Consider the following 14996-nt stretch of genomic DNA (forward strand, 5'->3'; position numbering starts at 1 on the left):
GGAGCATTCTTGCCTCTGGGTCAGAAGATTGTGCAATTGAGTCCATAATCTAAACTCACATTCCATTCCAGTATTAAGCGAGTGCTGTATCATATAATCATAATATTGCATAAATGCCTTATCATGTCATCAGAACATCTTAAAACGCTTCACACAATGAAATACTTTGAAGTGGAGTGACTGTTGTTATGTAGACAGCAATTTTGAACACAGCAAGATCCCACAAACGATGAGACAAATGACCAGTTAAATCAATGTTTGGTTGTAGTAGCTAAAGGATATGGGGGGTGGGGGTGGGGAAAGAATGTTGGCCAGGATACAATATGGGCTTCATCCTCTTCTTTGGATGGTGCCTTGGGAGCTTTAATGCCCCCTTAAATCAACTAACAAGTTTGCAGGTAATGTCTCATCTTAACTACAGCACCTTCAACACTGCAGCACTCCCTAGAATACAATCTTAAACCCTGGTATAGGGCTTGGACCACAACAGACTGACATAAAAACATCATTAGAACATCTCAATTCTCGGATACACAACTTTAAAATGGGCCAAATTCAAGACAATGAGGGAAGAGCTTAAACCAATCAACTGAGGGAGGTAGTACTCAGGAAATCCTGAGTTGAGTGGAAATGAAATACTTTTAAGAACATACCATTGAGCATGCAGGATAAGTACATACCAATGATTGGTAAGAAAAGATTAAGGAAATATAACCCTAAATTGACAAGACAATACAAAAAGAAATAAGTGAAATCAATCTCTAAAAACCTGTAGGGTGAAAGCTGAAGGAAACAACAATAAGAATACACGAACCTCTAAAATATGCAAAAAGGCAGTCAGAGGGGCAAAGAGGGATGTAGAAATGAGCACAGATAAAGAACAACAGTAAGAAACTCTGAGTATTATAGCAGCAAGAGATTACCAAACAAGAATCTTTAAGGATGCAAATGAGATTGAAACCGAGGATGAACTAAACCAGCTGACATACTAAATGATTACCTCCCAGAAGAATTCATGAGAGAAGGCATGAGTAGACTGCCACGTAGACTTTGGAAAACCCTGTGAGAGTGTGGTATGTCTATGCAGAAAGTTTTCAATAAATTTCCACATGAAAGGCTGCTAAACAAGCAGTGGGTATCCATGCAGCAGGTACTGGTTTGGGCAGTGATGTTGGGCTGGGGATTCAGAAATTCAGTGTAAATTGATCATATTTGTAGATTACATCTAACCTGAGTTTGGGTGTGGTGGGGTGGGGGGGGCGAAAGAGGAGAGGAGCAGTAGTTTCTGATGAAACAGCCAAGGAGTTACAGAAGGACCAAGACAATATTAATAATTGGGCAGAATTGTGGCAGATGAAATTCAAAACAGATAAGCTTTACACATCGGAAGAAAAAATGGAGGGCATATTTAATGAACAATAACTTGCATTTATATAGCGCCTTTAACGTAGTAAAACGTCCCAAGTCGCTTCACAGGAGTGTAATCATTGTGAAAATCGGGAGCAATGTATAACGGGTGGCTAGTTCTCAGGTGTTCTCAGCCTGGCCCTCCATCCCACAAAAAAAGCTTTTGCCATAAGACGGGAAGCTCCAAGATCATGGTCTGAATGTCTGGGACATCCTCAAGACCCTTATCTACATTGACACAACAGGACATTTACTGTGTAATCTACCTGATTAATGTTGTCTTCCACTTTTTCTTTGGAGTGAATTATGGCATTCAGCTGTTGCTGTATGTTGCACATTTCTTGGCTCAGGCACTTGTTCTCCTTTTGGCTGCTCGTCAGCTGTTGCCGTATGGTACTGTTTTCCTGTGCAAGAAGCTTGTTCTCCTGCTGGCTGGTGTTGAGCTGTTGCCGTATGGTGGCAGTCTCCTGGTTCAGAATGTGGCTGCCCTGCTGGTTGCTACAGAACTGTTGCCGTAAAATAAGATTCTCTTGGTTCAGCTGCTGGTTTTCCTTTAGCATTGTACTGAGCTGCAGCTGCATACATTCTAGTTTTTTGCCAGAAGAGTCAGTCATCTGGCTGCTGAGGAACGGAAAGTTACGTGGAAATGGTTAGTATAATTTCCATCTGACATTGGTACTTTTGCCACAGGAAGAGGTGTGCTGTATTTAACATTTTTTTTAAAAATAGTTCCTCCAGTTTTCTCCCTTCTGTGTGCACTTTCTAGCAGTGATAGTGATCAGATGCAGGAATGCTGACTGAATTTTACCTTCTCTGGTCTAGGGGGCACTGACTGTGGCTACAAGAGCAGGTCAGAGGCTGGGTATTCTGCAGCGAGTGACTCACCTCCTGACTCCCCAAAGCCTTTCCACCATCTACAAGGCACAAGTCAGGAGTGTGATGGAATACTCTCCACTTGCCTGGACGAGTGCAGCTCCAACAACACTCAAGAAGCTTGACACCATCCAGGACAAAGCAGCCCACTTGATTGGCACCCCATCCACCACCCTAAACATTCACTCCCTTCACCACCGGCGCACTGTGGCTGCAGTGTGTACCATCCACATGATGCACTGCAACAACTCGCCAAGGCTTCTTCGACAGCACCTCCCAAACCCGTGACCTCTACCACCTAGAAGGACAAGGGCAGCAGGCACATGGGAACAACACCACCTGCACGTTCCCCTCCAAGTCACACACCATCCTGACTTGGAAATATATTGCCGTTCCTTCATCGTCGCTGGGTCCAAATCCTGGAACTCCCTTCCTAACAGCACTGTGGGAGAACCTTCACCACACGGACTGCAGCGGTTCAAGAAGGCGGCTCACCACCACCTTCTCAAGGGCAATTAGGGATGGGCAATAAATGCTAGCCTCGCCAACGACGCCCACATCCCATGAACGAATAAAAAAAAAAAATTGTAGTGTCCTCTACTGCTGACCCAGTTAGCTCAGCACAGACCAAGAATTGTACCTGCGTACATCTTCATCTAAAAAGCAAAATAGTGCAGATACTGGAAATCTGAAATAAAAACAAAAATGCTGGAAACACTCAGCAGGTCCTGCAGCATCTGTGGAGAAAACAAAAACATTAACGTTTCAGGTCTTATAACTCTTTATCAGAACCAGGAGATGTTACAGATGAACCTGTAACATCTTCTGGTTCTGACGAAGGGTCAGTAGACCTGAAACGTGGAACTCTGCATGTATGGCTCAGTATCACACTGGGCAGTGCATTTATTAACTGAGCCACTGGGATGTCACCTTCTCAGTCCTTTTTGGCCAAATTAGCAGAAGGAAAGTTGAGTAATTTACAAAATGCAAGCATAAGTTCCAAACACTTCCACACAGATAGTGGGATAAAGATATGAAACTGCATTCAAAGGATAAAAATCAGCACATTTAAAGAAAGACTTGCATTTATACAGTAAATGTCTCTCTTGGCATCGGGCATGAGCCCATACCCTTGACCCAGAGGTGAGAATGCTACTACTGATTGAGCCAAACTGACATACACAATCATTCTTCATTTGTTTCATCTCCCACAAGCCAATGATTATTACATGGGATGTAAAATAGAAGGGAGCAACTACCCACAGAATCCATGCTAAAGGATGATGGACTAAAGAGGAAGCTAGGTGTGAACAGTAATATTTAGTAGAGCAGAGAACTGCTCCTCAGCGCAGTATTACTAACCGACTCTGAATATTAGTGCATTAGTCCACATTAGAGTAACAGCATGTTTCTGCTGTATCACTAATAGGCTGAGGACCGTAGGATAAGGTTTGGTCTCAGTCCATTAATCACACACCAGAAACGTTTTCTTAGTGAGACACTGTTACAAGTTTAGTCAGTATTACAATTTGGCAGAAAGAATTGCACAAAGCTACAAAGATCTTTTATTCTGCACAGGTCCTGGAGCAAGCTAGATGTGCTGGTGCCATTTTCTTATTCCTACCTGCTTACATACCTCAACTGAGTTTATAGTGCTTACTGTACACTGCTTTGTTCTTTCTCTGACCTGTCTAATGCTTCCTGAAGTTTGCACATGGTGGTCTTCATTCCTGCTATCTGGCTTGCGTATCCCTCTGCCACCTCTTTCCAATTTGGGTCTGGTACCTCCTTCCGATTGTTGCACAACTCTGTGTAATCCTCCAGCAACTTCTGGAGCTAATAAATAAGCCAAAAGGTCAGATTAACTCTTACTGATCCTGAATTATAATATTTCACAGAAGCAAAAGTGAAGAATAAATGGAAGCTCTCTTGAATATGACTGCATTGCAATGGCTTTCACAACTGAGTGAAAATAAAATACCAGCAATTCTTATACCGCCAAGACGAGTGCTGGGACCACCGATCATCTAATATGATTTACTTCCTCAATAGATCAACACAAGAGGGGAGATATCGGGATTGATATTAACCCCCCCCCCCCCCACAACGGGCAGGAGAGGGTCGGAGGGAGGGGTTAAAAATTTAAAATACCGAAATGCGGCCCCAACCTGCTGCGTACGCGCCTGCTGCCATTTTTATGGAGGTGGGTTGCATGTCCCGTCTTGGAGACGTGGGACACTTCATTATAATATTCAAATCAGGCTCCCACAGTGCAATTAGGAGTCTGATTTAAATTTAATGGTTGCCATCCAGGTTTCTCAGAGTTTGGGAAATCCGGCCGTGAAAAGGAGACGGGAGCAGCCAGTTGCAGTAGGTGAGTGCTTTATAAGAGCACTCCTTGTGGGCCAGGAGGAGTAGGAGTGCTCCCCCCACCTCCTCAAACAAACCTTCTGCCAATCGTGGCCTCTCCTCGCTGCCACAATCGGCCAATCTCCACAGCCCCCAATCTCGAACTGCCTGCCCCAGAATCGCCCAACCCCTCCCTCCGTCCCGATTGCCAGGCTCTGACCCCATCCCGATCCAAGCCCCTTTCTCTTCCTCCTTCTCAATTGTCGGGCTCTGACCCACCCTGCCACCCAAATCCCGATCTTTCCCAATTGCCAGGGACCATCCTCAAGGGTCGGCAGCTGCGGCCTTCTGCTGCTAGCTTTCCTGCCCGGCAACCGGCCAGCCTGTCAATCTGACTTGCCAACAGGCAGGAAATGGAATTAAAAAATGATAATGAGGTCCTGCTGTTAAATTCGGCAGGACCTCTGCATCCCAAAATCTTTTAGGAAACAGTTAGATGTTGTGATGCCAGAGCTTTAGGTTCTTTCTAAATCGATATGGACATTGGCCAAATGGCCCTCCTTGACCATATCCATCTTGTGATCCTGAAAACAGAGAGGATGACATTGTTGCTCCAATCTTGTACACATTGCAGTTTTCAGAAATTCCAGTAAGAGCAACACTCAGGTGATAGTTGATAACCTTGGACCCTACAGTACTGTGCAGTGATTCTTGGAACCAATACCTGTACCATTCTGAGCTTGCTGGTATGGTACTAGCTTCTTTGAGACATTGTGAGTGAGCAGCTCTGAATTATTCAGCCCACTTACACTGCTATTTGGGGAAGGGAGGAGGAACATAGGAACAGGAGTAGGCCTTTCAGCCCCTCAAGCCTGTTCCGCCATTCAATTAGATTATGGCTGATCTGTATCTTAACTCCATCTACTTGCCTTGGTTCCGTAACCCTTAACACCCTCGCCTAACAAAAATCTATCAATCCCAGTTTTGAATTTTTCAATTGACACCCACCCCGCCCAGCCTCAACAGTTTTTTGGGAGAGAGTGTTCCAGATTTCCACCACCCTTTGTGTGAAGAAGTACTGCCTGACATCATTTCTGAACGGCTTAGCTCTCATTTTAAGGTTATGCCCCCTTGTTCTGGACTCCCCCACCAGAGAAAAAATTAGTTTCTCTTTACATTTCAACTCCTTTAATCATCTTAAATGACTCAATTACATCACCACCTTATAAGAACATAAGAAATAGGAGCAGGAGTAGGCCATACGGCCCCTCGAGCCTGCCCTGCCATTCAATAAGGTCATGGCTGATCTTCGACCTCAACTCCACTTTCCTGCCCGATCCTCATATCCCTTGATTCACTTAGAGTCCAAAAATCTTCTATACTCAAGGAAATATAAGCCTAGTCTATGCAACCTGTCCTCACAATTTGACCCTTTTAGCCAGGATATCATTCTGGTGAATCTGCGCTACACCCCCTCCAAGGCCAGTATGTCCTTCCTGAGGTGCGGTGCCCAGAACTGAACGCAGTTTCCCAGATGGGGTTTAACCAGAGCTCTGTGATGTCAGAAAGCACTCCTTCACAAAAAGGGTAGTGGAAATCTGGAACTCTCTCCCCCAAAAAACTGTGGAGGCTAGGGATCAATTGAAAATTTCAACACTGAGATTGATAGAACTTTGTTAGGCTGGGGTATCTTTAGATTACGGAAACAAGGTGGGGAGATGGAGTTAAGATACAGATCAACCAAAATCTAATTGAATGGCGGAATGGGTTTAAGTTGCTGAATGGCCTACCCTGATCCTCTGAACAGTATACACAGGGGTAAATTTTACGAGTTTGTGCTGCTGACTGGGAACCTCCTTTGATGGGAGGGCAGATCACAGAATCGGGCAGAATGATCAGTGGCTCGATATGTGGCCCTCACAATGTTCCTGTCATCTAAATAACTGGAAAATCATGAGTGAGATTCCCTGTTGGAAATGCAAACTTGTAAAAGGTACTTCATAGTTTGGTATATATCTAAGATATACAGAGTTAGGGAGTGAACATTGCATATTGGCTTAAGGTTAGCTCAGAACTCGATCTGGTGGGTGGTACTGGTATTCAGGTGTGCTGCCATGACTAGCCATTGCAGCGATATTAGGTACTGTATTACCTGCTGCCTCGTATTATCATCTCACCTTCTGCTCTACAGTACTCTTCTCCATTTGTATCCTTTCAAGAGCGTTATTTAATGCTTGATTCTGCTCTGTTGCTGCACGATAATCCTTCAGCTCCACATTCAGATAGTGCACTTGAGTCCTGAAAGCCTCCAGCTCCTGTGGAAGGCAGGAAAAGTCACATTAATACAGTGCTTTTTTTTTTATCCTTTACCCCCATCAGTTTCATCCGCTCCCATCTTCTGAAGGCACCATCTCCTTGCTGGGGTACGATTCCACGTGCAAATCTAGATAGTAAGGGCTGGCAGGCTAGTTGACTGCGTGAGACCTCGAATCCACACTTAATCCTGTCCTCACCCAACAGCTACGTGGATGCATGTTCCAGTGGAAGTCACTGGACTGCGATCAGAAGCAGGAACCTGGCAGATATTCCCCCCGCTCTAGCTCAGGAGGACGGAGTCTATTGGTAAAACTCCAACCGTCACTCTGTGTGAGATCAGCTAACTCAGCACAGACTAGGAATTGAATCCAGGACTTTCTTGGTCCATATGTCTCAGTCACATTAATACAGTTTATTTTAAAAAAGCATGGAAAATTTTACAAACACAAACATCTACTGCAAAAATGGACTTTCTTAAACTTGCTTTTCTTCAAGTAGATTAATGTTGAGGTAAATGAGACAGATGTTACAAACTATTAGAAATGTTTCATGAAATTCTGACATTTTCTTTCCCAGAGCACAGATTTGTTCAAAAGGAGGCAATTGCTGGTGAAAGATTAAAGGAACTTGAATTTGAATCTTTGGCCTCCTATAGTAAGGGGAAACAAAGTCATATGCATGTTTTTTATGCCAATGATATTAGTTTGAGGTTATTGTTTTATGTTTCTTAATTTCTGGCTAAGCTTTTACCCTGGCCATTACAAAGCTCCACTGGCTCCCCGTTACCCTACCAATCAACTTCAAGATCCTAGTCCTTGCCATCAAATACCTCCATAACCTCACCACTCTACCTCATTGATCTCCCACAGCCCTATTCTCTGCTCGAACACAATGCTACTCAACACTGGTCCGCTCCTCTTTTGCTGTCCTCTTCATCCATCATTGGCAGCTACTCTTCCAGTCACCATGCCCCAGCCCTCCAGAACGCCCACCGAAAATCCCTCCACCTTATCCCCTCCCCTCCTTTCAAAAGCTTTAAAGAAATACTTCACTTCACCTGCTCTTTCAGTCCCATCCCTTAATTCCATCTACTTTTCTTCCCTCCCACTGAGTATTCATTTTTCTCTTCACTGCACTGTTCTGAGATGTCATTCTATATAAATGCAAATTGTAAAATTTTGAAATAAGTATATTTTACTGAGAATTTTAATCTCAAGAAAACAAGTGCTAGCATTTATATAGCACCTTGACACGTTGATATCACATTGAAACATTTCAAAAAGCACTTCACACAATTGCTTTTTTTGAAGTGCAATTGCTGCTCTTCTGTGGGCAAATACAGCAGCCATTTTACACACAATGAAATTCACAAACAGTAATAAGATGAATGCCCAGTTAATCCATTTTTGTTGAGAGGGGAATGTTGGCCAGGACAATGACAACAACAATTTGCATTTATACACCATATAAATCTTTCAGCGTAGAAAACGCCCTAAGACACTTCACAAAGGAAGAAATAAAGACGTAAGTAGGAATAGATTAGGGAACGGGCTTTAAGTCATAGGGGAAGAGATTACGAGGGGTAACTGAGAGCTTGATTGAAAAGATGGGTGGGTTTTGAGGTGGTATTTTAAAAAGATGGAGAGAGAAGGGAAGAGGCGCAGGTGCTTGGGAAGAGAATTCCAAGCAATAGGGCTGAAGGCTTTGCCATCAAAAATGAGAAAAGAGGACAGGATGCATTAAAGGTCAGAGTTGGAGGACCAAAGAGTGCAGTAGGGAATTTAAGGTTGGAGGAGACTCCAGAGATTGGTTGGGGCAAGACCATGGAGGGATCTCAAGAGGAGCACTTTAAAATTTAATGATTTGAAGATGAGGATTTTATATTTAATAACGCCATCCTACTGTTCTTCAAATAGTACCAAGGGATCTTTAACGTCCATTGAACAGGTAGGTAGGACCTTGATTCTAGTTTAGTATAATTTCTTTGTACCTCTGTAGACCAGATCTAGACAATTCCACTTGGCATCATTCTGGGGTATGGGTATGGCTCAGCTAGGAAGGACTAGAAAACAAATGGACCAGATGGAATGTTGGAGTGTTAATACCTCCAACCTTTCTAGTTTCCTTCTTTGCTTTCATGCTGCACTTGATCCTTCTACCTGTAAATAGATAGATAGATAGATAGATAGATAGATAGATGGATTCTATTTTTACATTAAAAGAGAGGCTAAGTGTGCTGCTCTCTTGCTTGTGGATGGTGCAGCTGATCTTACTGTAAACTAGCTGCACCCATGGGTCTGGCTATTTTGTGCATGTGCAGAATGGCAGTGACAATTTAGCCAGTGTGCGTGCTTGCAGTATTGGTGTCCCACATCAGCAGAAAGTGTACTTGATGACATCATGAAGTCACTGTCAGTAAACGTACTACAACTCAATGTATTATAGTAATTTCATAGTATGTTACAACACCGAAGGAGGCCACTCCGACGAAGCAGGTGCAGCCTTAGAATCAGCGAATGATACAGCACAGAAGGAGGCCATTCGGTCCATCATGCCTGTGCTGGCTCTTTGAAAGAGCTATCTAAGTAGTCCCAGTCCCCTGCTCTTTCCTCATAGCCCTGTGAATTTTTTCCCTTTAAGTATTTATCCAATTCCCTTTTGAAAGTTATTATTGAATCTGCTTCCACCACCCTTTCAGGCGGTGCATTCCAGATCATAACAACTCGCTGCTTAAAAAATGTTTCCTCATGTTGCCTCTGGTTCTTTTCCAATCACCTTAAATTTGTATCCTCTGGTTACCGACCCTTCTGCCACAGGAAACAGTTTCGCCTTATTTACTCTATCAAAACCGTTCATGATTTTGAACACCTCTATCAAATCTCCTCTTAACCTTCTCTGCTCTAGAATCATAGAATCATTACTGCACAGAAGGAGGCCATTTGGTCCATCAAGCCTGTGCCAGCTCTTTGTAAGAGCAATTCAGTTAGTCCCATTCCCCTGCTCTTTCCCCATAACCCTGCAAATTTTTTCCCTTCAAATATTTATCCAATTCCTTTTTGAAAGCCATGATTGAATCTGAATCTGCATCCACCACTCTTTCAGGCAATGCATTCCAGATCACAACTACTCGCTGCGTAAAAAAGGTTTTCCTCATGTCGCCTTTGGTTTTTTTGCCAATCACCTTAAATCTGTGTCTTCTGGTTCTCAACCCTTCTGCCAATGGGAACAGTTTCTCTTTATTTACTTTATCTAAACCTGTCATTATTTTGAACACTTCTATCAAATCTCCTCTCAATCTTTTCTGCTTTAAGAAGAACAACCCAGCTTCTCCAGTCTACCCACGTAACTGAAGTCCCTCATCCTTGGATCGATTCTAGTAAATCTTTTCTGCACCCTTTCTAAGGCCTCCACATCCGTCCTAAAGTGCGGTGCCCAGAATTGGACACAATACTTCAGTTGTGGCCGAACCAGTGTTTTATAAAGGTTCAACATAACCTCCTTGTTTTTGTACTCTAAGAACGTAAGAAATAGGAGGAGGAGGAGAGGCCACACGTCACCGCGTGCCTGCTCCGTCATTCAATCAGATAATGGCTGATTTTCGATCTCAACTCCACTTTCCCGCCCGATCCCCATATCCCTTGATTCCCCTAGAGACTATTTATAAATCCTGTATGCTTTTTTAACTGCTTTCTCAACCTGTCCTGCCATCTTCAAAGATTTATGCACATATGCCCCCAGGTCTCTCTGTTCCTGCATCCCCTTTAGAATTGTACCATTGCCTCTCCTCGTTCTTCCTGCCAAAATGAATCACTTCGCACTTCCCGGCATTAAATTTCATCTGCCATATGTCCGCCCATTCCACCAGCCTGTCTATGTCCTCTTGAAGTCTATTACAATCTTCATCACTGTTTACTACACTTACAAGTTTTGTGTCATCTGCAAATTTTGAAATTGTGTCCTGTACACCCAAGTCCAAGTCAAAAAAAGCAACGGTCTGAGTACCAACCCCTGGGGAACACCACTGTATACCTTCCTCCAGTCTGAAAAGCAACCGTTCACCACTACTCTGTTTCCTATCACTTAGCCAATCACTGTCCCTTTAATCTCAAGGGCTTTAATTTTGCTAACAAGTCTATTATGTGGTACTGGATCATCGTGCTCACTGGCCCCAGGAAGATTGTCATGCTGTCAGTGGGTCTTCCAGCCCATTGGTCTTAAAAAAACAAAAATCTGGCCATGCTGCCATTTGTGGGAAATCTGTGCATCAGATCAACATTATACTGTAAAGTCCAAAAACGAAATTAAAAACATTGTACTCTCTCTTTAAGATTGTCTTTATAATTATTTTACATGTTTTCTAATTTGCTTCACACCACCAAAAAAGAATGGGTTCAGCAGTGGATCTCCCAGCCACAATGTAAAATGGAGCAATGTCCTCAACAGTCCTACCTCCTCTTCTCGTATTTTTGACTGCTGGGCAGTTGCCAGAGCAGCTTCAAAGTACTCCCGCTTTTTCGTTTCTTCTTCAAGTCTTAGCTGGATGTTCTCCATCACCTCATTACTCCTCATTAGTTGCTGTTGGAGGTAATGCAGAGACCAATTATCAGTGTTAGCAGAATACAAGGCACAACCCTTTCAATCAGGGCTCCTTTCAAAAACACCCACAAATATTTTCCCTACTATCCCGATGACACTGACTCCGATTGAGGTACAGCTCCAAGGTGTAGCCATCCTATACCACATCCATCTTTACGTGTGAACCTAGGCAGTAGAGGACATCATGGCTGACACTAATTCTGTCCTCTTCCAATACCCACAAGGAAGCACGTCCCAACAATCTAGATCAGAATCCCTGGCTGAGTCTTGCTATCTCTCTCTACATTAGGACACTGGGATCAATTTGAATGCCCCTACTGCTGCCTGGCTGACATCAGTTTTTTTCAACATAAACCAGGAATTGAATCTGCATCTTCTGGTCCGTGTAGCTCAGATCGAGGCAGCCGCATTTTCTGTTTTTGACTGCATTATTTATCATGCACAAAGGAGGGGTCTGGAGAACAAAACATTCTTCTACATTCCATCCATTGAGATATATCAAGCATCGATTTCCTTGTTAGACAAATCCTTTCTCAAAAATCAGAGTAAAATCTCACACTCACCTCCTGCACATCTTGATCCTTACCCACAGCATTGATCACCTCATGACTTTTGGCTTTAAGCTCTTTGTACTTCCGCTTGAGTTTTGCATAATCAGTCTCCATACTGCTGAGCTGTGCAGAAAGATAGAGTGTTAGAAAACACCAGCTTCCTTTCTAAAAAAGGGAAAAGATGAGAACCAGTGCCATGGTTACTTGGCAGCAAAGCATATTTACATAATGCAAATTAGTTAATAAATTAAAACTGGTCTCATTGACTAATCCACCTCCAACACAGAGCCTCCTTACAATTCCCCACCCCAATACAAAGAAACCCCAGTAAGGTCCCTCAACACTAACACAGGGCACCCCTGCTATAATGCCTCACCCCCAGCATTGAGCACTCCTACTACGAAGCCTACATTCAATATGTAACCCTCCAGTACAATGCCCCAAGCCCTATATGGAACTATCCCACTATAACGTCCTACACCCAATATAGAGTCCTCTGCTACGATGCAACACAAGAGCAATCCTGCTATGGTGCCCCATCCCAACATGGAGCCCTCCTGTTACAATGACCTACACCCAGTACAGAGTTGGCAGACAACATCCTTAACATGATGCCTTCTGCTACAATTCCAACACCCTAACATAGAGCTCTCTTATTGTACGCCTGCTTGGAAAATGGCAAAATTGACTTTGTTTAGAAAAAGAGAGCATGTTTCAATAGTCAAGACCTAGGATTCAAGCCCTGACATCCTGTATGAGAATCTAGCACCGTATAGCATGGCTGAAATTTCAGCCAACAAATCCAGCATTCCATTCCACTACAGCTAATGGGATCTGAACCCATGTCCCCAGCCAGGTGCCCTTCATCCTACCGTCAGATCCAATGGGCTCGGAAGCTGGGTCCTCAACGTGGGAACCCAGCACTCTTCCTCTCTGAAATTTCATATGTGAAGATTAAACAAAGATCTCTTTGTTTGTTTTGAAATTATCTTTGTGGAAAATAACCTCAGTTGTGCAATCCAGGTTCACCTAGTCACAACTTCTGAAGTTTAGCGTTGCTCTGCTACTGATTGCAATCATTATTTGGCAGGACACCTCAACGGTATCATCAATAGCACTGAGATGTTCCCCCAGTGCACCACAGCCCTTTCTTAAAAATGTTTTTCATGAGGTTTGTGTTCATTAAATTGAAGGATATTAGTGTTAGAGAATGAAGCACATTCCATTTCAGGCACCCAGTATCTGACCAAGGCCAGGCGTATAGCATGGTTATATGCAGGTCAGGAATCCAACAAGCACCATATTCAACATGTAAAAGAGCATTTGACTGCAGGAAAAAAGGAGGCATTGAGATGGTGGGGAGGAGATCAAATGCATGGGCAGAGAAATGGATTCTTAGGAGGCTTTTGAAGGCAGGGAGGAAGGTGGAGATAGGCAGGTGAAATGGTTTTGGAAACGAATTATAGGGGGCAAGAATCTAACATTAGAAAAATTGCTCACCAATGGTGGATGGAATGTGAGATGAGTAGTAATGCAGAGTCAGAGGAGTAGAAGGTGCAGGGAAGCAGGAGGTGTGGGGGGTGCAGCGCAAGTTGGGATGTATAACTGGGAAAGATTGCTGAAATGGCTGGAGCAAGGCTTTGCAAGGATTTGAAAATGAGAATAAAAAAAACTGAAGTTGATTCACTGGGGAACAGGGAGACAGTGAAGCATGTCAAGGGTGAGGGCTAGGATGTGTGGGACTTTATACAGGAGAGGAAGGATAGAGACAAGGGAGGTCAATTAAAGCAGTATTTGAGAAATCAATCCTGAAATGATATGGATGAGGGCTTCAGCAGCAGTGGAGAAAGAAAAGGGTGTGGGCAGGCAATGTTCCAGGAGCAGGAATGAGTCTTGAGAACAGATAAGATGTGAAATAAAAAGTTTATCTCCGGGTCAAGCAGGACACCAAGGTACTACGCTAGCAGATTCAGTCTGAATGGTCTAGCCATGAGGTTGTGGGAGTCAGAGTCAGGGCCAGATCCACGTAGGTATTGGCAGGAGTTGAAAAGGTGGCTTTAGTTTTGTTAAGATTCAGCTGAAGGAAATTTCAACTCATCCAGGAGTTGATGAATGGCAAAATTAGACAGAGTAAAATAAAAACAAAATGCTGGAAACACTCAGCAGGTCAGGCAGCATCTGTGGAGAGAGAAACAGAGTTAACATTTCAAGTTGATGACCTATCATCAGAACTGGAAAAAGTTAGAGATTTAACAGTTTATAAGCAAGTACAGCACCAGGGAAAATGGGGGGTTGGGAAGAACAATAAGGAAGGTTAGTGATACGGTGGAGGGTAGGAGTGATTAAATGACAAAAGGAATGAGGGTGCGTGGCAAAAGGGGGTGGTAATGGGACAATAAAGAAACAAAAGATGGGTCCAGAGGAGGTGTAAATCGTTACAGCAGAACCATTACCAGCACCTGCTGTCTGAGAAAATGGAAGTAGTGGTTATGAATTGAAGTTGTTGAACTCGATGTTGAGGCTGGAAGGCTGTAAAGTGCCTAACGGAAAGATGAGGTGCTTCTTCGAGCTTGCTTTGAGCTACATTGGAAAAGCGTAGGAGGCCGAGGACAGTGAGATCAGAGTGGGAGTGGGATGGATAATTAAAGTGGCAAGCGACCGGAAGCTCAGGGTCACGCTTGCGGACTTATCAGAGGTGTTCAGCAAAGTATACTGTATTCGCTGCTCACGATGTGGTCCCTTCTACATTGGGAAGACCAAATGCAGATTGGGTGATCGCTTTGCTGAGCACCTCGCTTGTCACTTTAATTATCTATCCCACTCCCATTCTGACCTCTCTGTCCTCGGCCTCCTACACTGTTCCAATGAAGCTCAACACAAACTTGAGGAACAGCACCTCATCTT

At 43.6% G+C, this 14996-nt stretch overlaps 1 protein-coding gene across 1 annotated transcript in view; it reads right to left on the minus strand.

Annotated features, from left to right (window-relative positions):
* ccdc30 (coiled-coil domain containing 30) overlaps window positions 1-14996 on the minus strand; it is a 111627-nt gene that overhangs the window by 32451 nt on the left and 64180 nt on the right. Inside the window, exons 13-17 of the mRNA XM_067970055.1 lie at window positions 12105-12215; window positions 11395-11520; window positions 6807-6944; window positions 3968-4116; window positions 1674-2028 (exon numbers count right to left, since the gene is read on the minus strand). Of these exons, the coding sequence (XP_067826156.1) occupies window positions 1674-2028; window positions 3968-4116; window positions 6807-6944; window positions 11395-11520; window positions 12105-12215 (879 nt within the window). The remainder of the gene's footprint in view (window positions 1-1673; window positions 2029-3967; window positions 4117-6806; window positions 6945-11394; window positions 11521-12104; window positions 12216-14996) is intronic.

Source organism: Heptranchias perlo, chromosome 32 (assembly GCF_035084215.1).
Source record: "Heptranchias perlo isolate sHepPer1 chromosome 32, sHepPer1.hap1, whole genome shotgun sequence".
In the NCBI taxonomy this organism is placed as follows: domain Eukaryota; kingdom Metazoa; phylum Chordata; class Chondrichthyes; order Hexanchiformes; family Hexanchidae; genus Heptranchias; species Heptranchias perlo.